The sequence below is a fragment of the Dryas octopetala genome, chromosome 3 (assembly GCF_963921425.1).
Source record: "Dryas octopetala chromosome 3, drDryOcto1.1, whole genome shotgun sequence".
Classification (NCBI taxonomy): Eukaryota; Viridiplantae; Streptophyta; class Magnoliopsida; order Rosales; family Rosaceae; genus Dryas; species Dryas octopetala.
In genome coordinates this window covers 26,434,869-26,444,824 of record NC_141368.1, presented here as the reverse complement: position 1 = coordinate 26,444,824, position 9,956 = coordinate 26,434,869, and the positions used below count along the sequence as shown (strand labels likewise).

Sequence of the window (9,956 nt, the reverse complement as noted above, 5' to 3'; positions counted from 1 at the left end):
GCATTGAAGTGCTTATAAGTTCTTATTTGATTTTTGTTTGTTGTTGCCATTGCCTTCCTCATTGTCTCCTACTCCCGCCTCATCACCTTGTTTTTGGATTGGTTCCCTGGTGTTTTCAAACCTATTGCTATCAGACCTTTGTTCCAGGCTTGCCTGCCTCTACCATCGCTCTTAGCCCGAGCTCTCTCTCTTTCTCTTTCTCTCTCTCTCTCTCTCTCTCTCTCTCTCTCTCTCTCTCTCTCTCTCTGTGCAGAACGCAACACTGCTACAACACCTAACAACAAAGGAGAGAATAGAGATGAGAGTCATGAGACAGGGAGTGATAGGGTTGAGATTGGGTTTGGGCTTGAGCCTGGGTGATTGGTTTTTTTCCCACACATGACACACCCCAAACAACAAAAGCCCATAAATGTACATAAAACTTTCTCATATTTGACAACCACCACCCGACCCGACCTTTGTGGTTCAGTTTGTACCAACCGACCTAACTGTTGTCAGTCGGTTGTTAGTTGCATATCGACCACAGATATGGGTTGGTAATGGGTCAGTTATCGGGTAAAAATCGACCCATTCCCACCCCTAATTCAAATAGTGGCATTGACGGACTTGAGGAACACATAATAAACTTTCAGGGAGTAAATTGAGACATTAAACTTTTAAGGGGTGAAATGAGATAGAGTTATAATTTAAAGAAGATAAATGTGCGAATAAGCCTAAATATTTTTATTTTCTTCATCTGTTTCTGTTCCACATTGTTAGCATGGTTTGTATTTGTTGCGCATAAAAAAAAAATTTGGACACAAATAGAATGTATGCCAAAATAAACAAATGAAAAGCATTAGTTCAATAGTTCATTATTCTCTAACCAAAAAGTCAGCTTATTATTCAAGATGACAAGGACGAGAGGAACTTGATTTCAATTGGGTTGGCTCGACGATCGCAGACTGTAGAAGGAGAGAGAGTTTGTCCACACCAACCTCAACCCAACATCATAGTACGTTTTTCTCTCCCATCTCTCATCTTCTTAAATTACTATTGGCTCTCTGTTTGGCTGCCGGGAAAATTCAAGAAAGGAACAAAGAAAAAAGAAAAGAAAATTTCAAGATAGCATGCAAAGAACTAGAATACACGATACTTGAGGTTCTTGTCATCTCCTTATATATGAAATTCCTAGTCAAATTAGTATTTGGGTATTTTCTTTGTTTGGTTTGTATGGGATTTTTTACCAAGTATGTTGAGAATTTTTTTAATTCTTTTTTCGGAAATCTGAAAATTTCTTTTCTTCTTATACTGTTTTTGAGAAATCTGAATGTTTCAATTCTATTTCTGGGAAATCTGAAATCTGTTCTTATACTAGCAAGGTCACAAGGCTCAAGGGAGGCAAGGCAGAGAGAGAGAGAGAGAGAGAGAGAGAACCAATATTTCACTCAATCTGCATTCATTTGAATTGGTTTATTAAACAATGGTAATATAATATTTTAGAAAAATCATCTCATGATCTTTTTGCTATTGAAATGTGTTGTTTAAAATATCTTTTGACAGGGAAGATTGTTCGAAATAGTCTGGGGACTTCATTCAGTTTAGATATGGACAGTGATAATGATTTCACTTTTTGCCAAGTAAGTTTTATTCGTACATTTCATTCAAGATAAAGGAAGCTGTATCCTTAAAATATGCTCATTGATTTCAATGCATCATTTGCAGTGGTTTGTATTTCTGAAATATGATTGTTTTTGAGTGGGTTCTTTTTATATATCATAATGTTTCTTAAATGTAAGGTCTGTGGTGTATGTATAGGTTGGCTCACCTAGCAACCAGGATGGTCTTGAGACAAAGAAGCTTGCTTCAGATGTAGAAAGTATTACCATAAAAGATGAATCGCCAAATGGCACTAATAGTAATCAGAATACAGGTTTTCTGTGGAAAGATGGATTGCCAAGTGGTGCCACCTCTAGAAAGCAGGAAACAGTTGGTTCTTTGTCTGTCAGTGTTATTGATGCATCATCTACAAACCAAAAATCTGAATATCCAAAACAACCACCACCAAGAGATGCTGGAAAGCCAGTGAAGCCTGCACGTGCTAAAGTTCCGTTTGAGAAGGGGTATAGCCAAATGGATTGGCTCAAGCTTACTCGAACACATCCCGACCTTGCAGGTATTTGGTGAAAATGCTTCCTGCTGAAATTGCTTTCCATCTTTCATAACTTCATTTTTCTTCCTGGCACTCATATCTTGATTTTTTTATTGTCTAATGCTTACAGCTAGCTATGATGCATACATAATTATTTATTTTTTTCTTTTTCTCTGGTATTAAGTTTAGGACTCTTGTAATTTCATTTATCCTTTTCAAGCCTTTGCACCTTGTGATAATCCTAAAGGAAATTCTCAGAAGATATAAAGAAAATTCCTCTGAACTTTGCAAATTAAAGTAAAATGTTAGGTTGGGAGGGGTTGTAGTTTAGCTTGAGAGGTTTATTGAGTTCCTTATTTGACCTTGTTGGAAAACATGTTTAGCATGTGCTATTTAATTATGCTATTGTCTTTTATTAGCCTTTATTATTGCTTGATTTTTAGCAATATTTTGGTCACACCCATGTAAATATCTTTAATATAAACATATATGCTTGATATCACATTGAGCCTTATAAATTTACCCCAAATCACATGCATTAAATTCAATTTGGCATTAAAGCCAACTTGTAAGGGAAAAATCAGTGAAACCCTAGCTATTGTCGTCCCTCTTCGGTCCCTCTATAGCTGGCGCCACCTTCTCATGCCCTTTTCTCCACCATTCCACCGGTCTTTCGTCCCCTAGGGAGATGCACTCACTAGTTGCGATTTCCTAGGGAGGCTTACTCCTCATTTTGGCCATTGCTGGGTATAAGCCCTTGTTTGGGGGGACTCTTGTGCTGCTGAAGATGTGGTAAGGGTTTTTTTTTTTTTTTTTTTTTAATTCTTTCATCTCTTGGTTACCGCTGATTTTTTTGGTAGCTTTGGTTAGGTTGAGTTTTTCAATCCTCATTGCTGCTGGTTGGTGTTGCTTGGGTGGGAATTTTGCTGCGTTTTTGGGGTTACTCTCAATTTTTGGAACCTTCTTATTTTTTGGGTTCTTGGCTATTATTGTTGTTCCATTCTAGATTTTGTTATTTTTGCTCCATTCTAGATTTGTTCCAGTTGGCCAGTTCTAAAATGGGAGAGACTGATAAAATTGATTCTGGAAGCCATGGCACAAAGGTTGTAAGGGAGTTATTGCCTTTTCTCAGCATGCACGTGCTCAAAGCATTACAAGTGTGTTGAGTGTTGTGTTGGGCACATGGACAATGAATTTGTGGTAATATATCCATTGTGATGGACGATGTACGTGTGCTGAATTAAATAGTGAATTCCTAGTGTTGAGGTTGGCTAATTATAGTCACCCTTGTGGATATATTAGCAGGAGGCCTATGCCTCTTTTATCGTCAACTCACGTTTGGAGCTTCAATTGAGATGGGAGAGACAGAGATTAGTAGAGTTATCTTCAATGGAATTTGAGAGAGGGTGTACAAGAGGTATCTTATTGAATACAAGGGCTTGGGTTTGGGATTAACTCTTGAGTGGTAATTCTTGTATCAGTTTATTTTCTCTCTCATAGTAAAGGACCAAAGGTACTCTCCATGGACGTAGGCAGGATTTTTCCAAACTACGTAAATCTTGGCATGCTTTTGTGGAGCCTAAAACAATCACTGGATGCTTAGTTTAGCAGATTTGGTGAGGTAGTTATTTCTATAGGCTTTACCAGTGTCACTCTGATCATACCTGCTTAATTCGTTGAATTTGAGTAGGAGTTGCATAATTCTTTTAGTATATGTGGACAACATCATGTTACTGGGGATGATGCACCTAGTATTTCTCCGGTGAAGACAAATTTTGGATTGGTCTTTGAAGTGAAGGATTTGGGGTTTCTTGTCTTTTTCTTTGGGATTGAAGGTGCACGTTCACTTTGTGGAATATTTGTGTCACAGCTGAACTATGTCTTGGACTTGTTACAAGAAACTGGATTCTTGGATGTAGGCCAGTCTCTTCGCCTATGGATTCAAATCTCAAGTTAACCAAAGTCTGATGATTTACATTGTGGGTGGATGCATGGCCTCTAGCAGATAGAAATATCCATTCCTTGCTAGTATTTTAAATCTTCATTTTCAGGCCAACTAAATTGATGAATTCTGGTTATCTTATTCCCTGAGGATCCATAGGGTTTCTGGCTACAATGGTTACTTCTAATTGAAAAAAATGACAAAAACTTCATTCTTGCAGCTAGAAAGTACTGGGTTTTCCTTGGGATTCTTATTAACCTAGTGTGCCTGCATTGAACGGGAAAAGAAACTAATGAGTGGAGCTACTTTAGTCCGCATCTAACGTGTATCCTGGGATAGGTTCTTCGTTGTGAATTTATGATGCATGTTATCATGAGTTCAGGAAGTAACTTATGATTTCTCATATTATTTTAGGTAAAGTAGTTGTTTATATTAATATTAATGTTAGCTTCTTGATATACAAATTATGTCTCAGGTTTAAAGGGGCAGTCGAATAAGAGGCTTATCTCAATGAATGAAGTTAAACAACACCAAAAAGATGATTCAATGTGGACTGTTCTAAAAGGTCGTGTGTACAATTTATCTCCGTACATGAGATTTCACCCGGGAGGTATGTTATTCTGCTCAAGTTCATTCATTCAATGTAGGTTATTATCTGCAATTTATGTGGTTCCAAATTTGGTGGTGTACTTTAACTCTTATTGAAGATTTCTTGCTCCAGCATGCAAACTTTTCTGATAAAATAAAATGAATAGGATGGGACATTTAGGAGAAGTATAAAAGGGAGGCTATTGATTTAAGTTCCTTGACGAATGCTTATCTTCAATTCTGAGCTCAAGAATGAACAAGGTCACTGATAAGAAAGGCAAAACAGTTGCGCGTTTCACTGTTATGCTAACAATATCATTTCATATCTAAGCATTTTTGTTTTCATAAGAAAAAGAAAGTTACAACACAGGGGACAAGGTGTCCCCTTAACATCCACTCTTTATACTACAGCTAACAAAGAATAACAATCAAAACAAAGCAAAAACAGAATACATGGCTACAGCATTCCAATTAGAAAAAATAGCATAAAAAGACCAATCCCTAAGCTCAGAATAAACCAAAGTCCACAAGGATGTCCAGTACTGAACTCTATCTCACAAATGGGTCCACCTCCTCCCCCCTAGGCCTTCAAAATTCTTCTATTCCTTTCTATCCAAACCACCCCAAAAATGCTAGTACAGGACACCTCCCTAATCCCATCTAAGCATTTGCAAATGCATTACCTCCAATTTATAAATTACGTCCTTAATATTACAGTTATTATATTTACCAAAAATATATTACAGCTGATAAAATGCCATCACCTAAAAACTGTTTACTGATGGAGTAATTTATTCTGAAGGCTAGCCATAAATGTTCTACTTAGTTGAGAGTTTCTGTACATGTCTTACATATTCCTGTTTTTGACAAAACTATCTTTTCAGGTGTTGATATTCTAAAGAAGGCTGTGGGAAAAGACTGTACATCTTTATTCAGTATCCTTTTCTAAAATTTACTTGGTTACAGTGCTTTCCAGAGTACGTTTGACCAATTATTTAACACAATGCAACCTTTGGTTTGATTGTTCTTTGGTCAGACCTCTTTATGAGAACAACCCTCCCCTCATAAAACCTGTCATTCTAGTGAACTGGGGGGATTACGCAAATTTTTTCTTTACCATTTTTTATTTCACCAAAGGCATTTTTAAATCATAATCTCCAAAACTTAGTCATACATTAAAGTAGTATTTTGTTTGGTGGAATCGAGGCTAAGGAATGGATTTAGCATTACCTAGACTGCAGTTTTGTTTTGTAAGTGCAATTACTTTGGGTTTGGCTTTTTCATGGGTATCTAAAACCTACAAAATGGAGTTTTTTGCATTTCTTTGGGGAGAGGTGGGTTTCCTAAACTCAATCCCTGGCTTCCATACACTGGAATAGAAATGCTGGATTCCAATGGTTTCTAAAAGCTTTATTCCAAGGAATGAGTTTAGCATTCCTGAAATCCGATTCTGCAAAACAAGCACAACTTAACAGTTTTCCCAAGCCAGGTTGAACTTCAAACGGATCTAATGCCTGCAAGTCAGTAGGATGTGTTTGAGATCCATCTTCCTTCTTATTTAACCTATTGAAAATTGCTATTAACTATTGCAATCCTTACTACATTGCTTTAGATAAATACCATGCTTGGGTGAATGCTGAATTTTTACTTGAGAGGTGTCTGGTTGGTACTTTAGATGATGGTGAACGGCAACAACATTCCAAGCATTAGAATTTTTAGGCCCGTTCATCATACTGACACATTGGTGCAGCAATTTATTTTACCATTCAAAGTGTGTCAAGTTGACATCATTTTATCATTATTTTGTAACAAATACACTTTGCATAAATTTTGTACCAGGCTGTCAAATTCATATTCTGATGTGTATTATTACTTTAATAAGCAGATTAGAAATGTTCCTACAGGTATGGAGCATTATGGATTGTGCTTTGAAATAATCTTTTTTTTTTTTTGGTCAAATTGCTTTGAAATAATCCAAACATTCATTTATTTGGCTAAAGCAATACTCTTCATGTTGATTGCTAAAATGGTGTATGATAGCTGGTTTGGCACAGCATCTCACTGAATCAATTATGTTATCGATCTCTTAGTAGCAAATTTAGATTTTTGTGAATATGGTAGCCCCAAATTATTTAGAGGTGCTTGACAGTTGAGCTGCTACCTAGCAAGAGCAAAGGATCTTTACTAACATTGGAAGATGATTATCACATCATTAATCAAACATCCAAGTCTTTGGCAGTTGACATTAGATTCTTGTAACTACTAGAAAAGTTGACAATTATATTGCTTTGGCATAAGCTGTCACTGAAAAATGGCCTGATTTAGTGGAGAAAAACTTGTGGGGGCGGTTCCTGCTTGGTGACAATGGCATATTCTAAAATTTGAAGACATGCCATATTCTAAGTGGCATGTAATAGGAATATGCTACACAAGGCTCACACAAGTTTTCTAGATTTAGTGAGACGACTTCATCTATTCTCAATTTCTCATATATCATGGTTCACAAAGACAGGATTCTCCCACCATATTTTCTTAAATTTGAAAAGTCACATATGCCTCCTGTGGTAGAAAATATAGCAATGCACACAAGTCCAAACTACTTTAATTGTAAAACATCCAGCTCTCATCAACGGTCAAATTTACAAAGTAGAAATAATAGCCGTTGCACAATCTCTATAATAATATGTAGTCTTATGGTAATATGACTAAACTAGCATCTAAGCAATAGGCGAAACCCGAACTTGGTCTAGGATGGGGCCACAAAGAGCTCCATAGTCATCAACCCTAGTGTGGTAGAAAGAGCTGAAGAATGTGATTCTGGTTCTGGGTGAAACTGCTTTGAACTTGAAACTAGCAGTCTTGAAGCCGCCTTTTCCTTGGGAGCTGAAGGGAACTTTTAAGGTATCCTTGCCTGCAAATGCTTCAACCATCATCGACCCGTGGCAGCCGTTCCTTGCATCCCCAACGGTGAATGAGAGATTGTAGAGCTTGTTAGGAATGGTTCTGAGAATCTGGGCTATGGCACTTTCTCTTCCTGCAACAAGCTCAATTGCACCTTTTCCAAATGGGACATTGAAGTGTTTGGAATCGATGAACTTTACGGCTTTGAGGGACTCGATGATCCAGCCAGGAAGTGGGGATGTCAGATCTAGTTGTTTTGGAGGGAGGAGTACACCATGGGAAGAGTTGAACAGCCTATGAGGAGCCTCCTCAAAGCCAGGATTCCTGACCAAATTATCTGCAAGAAACAGTCAATGTTTTTGTTAAAACCTTGTTTCTCTATGTATATTTCAATAAACAACACAAATCCAAAACGGGATACAGAGTAATGTCTTGTAGCTCTGTAGTTTGTTTCAGATCACATTGAAAGCTCAAATTCTCAAACAAGCTAGCTAATTCAGGCCAGAAAAAAGAATACAAGGTATAAAATTTAGCTAGCCAAAAAGGTAGAAAGACCACACATTAATGATACAGATAACACATTAATGATACAGATACATATTAATAAAAAACACATCTTGGATACCATAGAGGACAGGGGAACCCAGATCCACACAACCAAAGATAACAATCAAGCAGCAAACTTGTGCAATGCAGCAATGGCATAGCAAAAGAAGTTTAGGTCTGAACCAAGATCAGCAGAGAATACTAACCAACAGATCAATTAAATTGATACCCCACTATTAGATCATAAATTCAAAAAAGAAAACCCAAATAAAGAATTATCCAAAATTAAGCATACAAACATGTTCTTTATAATAGAGAATAGCATTAGCAAATTTAGCATAGTTGTAAGTTTATAATTACCTCTAGTGGGCAGTGGAGGGAAAAGCTCCTTGATAGCAATTGCATCCAAGAGTGGACCACAAGCAGGGTCCTCTTGAATCCCAGGGTTGTGGAAAGTCACTTTAACCACACTAGAAGTGGCTTTGAATCCCCAAGCATAAGTATCACCTCCATTGCTGCTATAGAGGGTCTGCAAAGGAAGGTCCCCTGCCTGAGGAGGCACTGAGACCCTCAAAACCTCCTCTTGTGCACAAGTCCTTGATGCCCCAAATGTTAGGGCATACAGAGAGCCTGGTTTGACCTTTAGGGTCTGAGAGATTGAGGCCTCATTTCCAAGCCTCACAGCATGGACACCATGAGCCACAGAGAAGTACATTCCACCCGGTTGCGGCCCGCCAGAGATGTACTCCACCAAGCCATTGATTTCCCATTTGGGCAGTGCATATTTCCCAATGATAACTGTTTTCTTGAGGTTGCTTGGTTTTGGTGGCTCTTCAAAGTTGCCATTGTCCAAGAGTCCTGAACAAAATAAGCAGAACAAAGAGGTGATAAGTTGATAACTGATAAGCAAGAGTTTTTGGTGAAAGAAAAACAAGAAGAATGTTAAAAAAATCTTTGTGGGTTTTATATATGTGAATGAACACACTAACCCACCAGATCAGAATCTAACAGCGAGTCCAATAAAATGTAAATATCTGAAATATAAAAACCCCAAGTTTTGTATAACACATCAGATCAGAATGTACCTTTTTTAGTACATACAATAGACAAGTAAAGACCAAATGGGGTCAGAGAAAGAGAGATAGGGAGCACAAATGGAGTAAAAAATAGACCTTTATAGAAACTAGATCAGTTCATACCCTAAAACCAGCTCAAGAAAATGCTAAAGTAAGCTTAAATCAGTAAAGACAAAGCTCAGTAAAACAGATCAGAATAAGATATTCAACATTACTACACAAGTACACAACTGCGGGAGGTTAGATGAGAGTGAGAGAGAGCATTACCTTCCAAAGGCACAGGTACAACTGCAAAAGCAGGACTACTAAACAGCAAGGAGAATGCAAGAAGAAGTGAGAGCAAGTCTGCCATTTGAACCAAAAAAATGGGCACGGAAGAGAAAGCAGCGAGACTGTGAGAGGCGTTTGGGTGTGGGAGAGGGAGTGCTTGTATTTATAGTGAGGAGGATAAGATGGGAAATGGGGAAGAAGGTAAGGTTGGCAGAAATCACGTTAAGTAGGAGCCACCTGGCAGTATGGCACCTGCCTCCTCTCAAACCCCTCTTGGGTTTTGTCTGCTTGTCCTGGTTTTTGCAAACCTTCTTTTTCTCCTTAATTCATGCTAGTGGTATTCTTGTAATTTTACCACCAATTCTTCCACTCAATCCGCATTATCGAGTTCGGCGATAATTTTTTTTATTAATTTTTTTAATTTTTTTTTATTAACATTGGAAGCGAAATAATATGGGACACTCAGTCTTATCATAGCTTGTAGACAATGATCTTGCAAATT

At 37.7% G+C, this 9,956-nt stretch overlaps 2 protein-coding genes across 4 annotated transcripts; one reads left to right on the top strand and one right to left on the bottom strand.

Moving 5' to 3' along the window:
- Positions 1-825: 825 nt before the first annotated feature.
- Positions 826-6,578, top strand: RLF (reduced lateral root formation). Of its 3 annotated transcripts, none has more exons than XM_086237122.1 (6): positions 826-994; positions 1,548-1,619; positions 1,798-2,155; positions 4,549-4,683; positions 5,546-5,596; positions 6,274-6,578. In XM_086237122.1, exons 2-6 carry the CDS (start codon positions 1,587-1,589, stop codon positions 6,369-6,371), a joined length of 675 nt encoding a protein of 224 aa, XP_086093248.1. In that variant the 5' UTR covers positions 826-994; positions 1,548-1,586; the 3' UTR covers positions 6,372-6,578. The 3 variants fall into 3 exon arrangements, with proteins under 3 accessions (XP_086093248.1, XP_086093245.1, XP_086093246.1); XM_086237119.1 differs by having other exon boundaries at positions 1,543-1,619; XM_086237120.1 differs by lacking the exon at positions 826-994 and adding an exon at positions 1,001-1,140 and having other exon boundaries at positions 1,543-1,619.
- Positions 6,579-7,010: 432 nt separating this feature from the next.
- Positions 7,011-9,608, bottom strand: LOC147292116 (DNA-directed RNA polymerase subunit beta (Protein of unknown function, DUF642)). The gene is made up of 3 exons (XM_086235381.1): positions 9,452-9,608; positions 8,469-8,966; positions 7,011-7,899 (listed from the first exon to the last, which is right to left on the bottom strand). The coding sequence occupies exons 1-3, from the start codon at positions 9,534-9,536 to the stop codon at positions 7,379-7,381; spliced, it is 1,104 nt and encodes a 367-aa protein (XP_086091507.1). The 5' UTR covers positions 9,537-9,608; the 3' UTR covers positions 7,011-7,378.
- Positions 9,609-9,956: the final 348 nt, after the last annotated feature.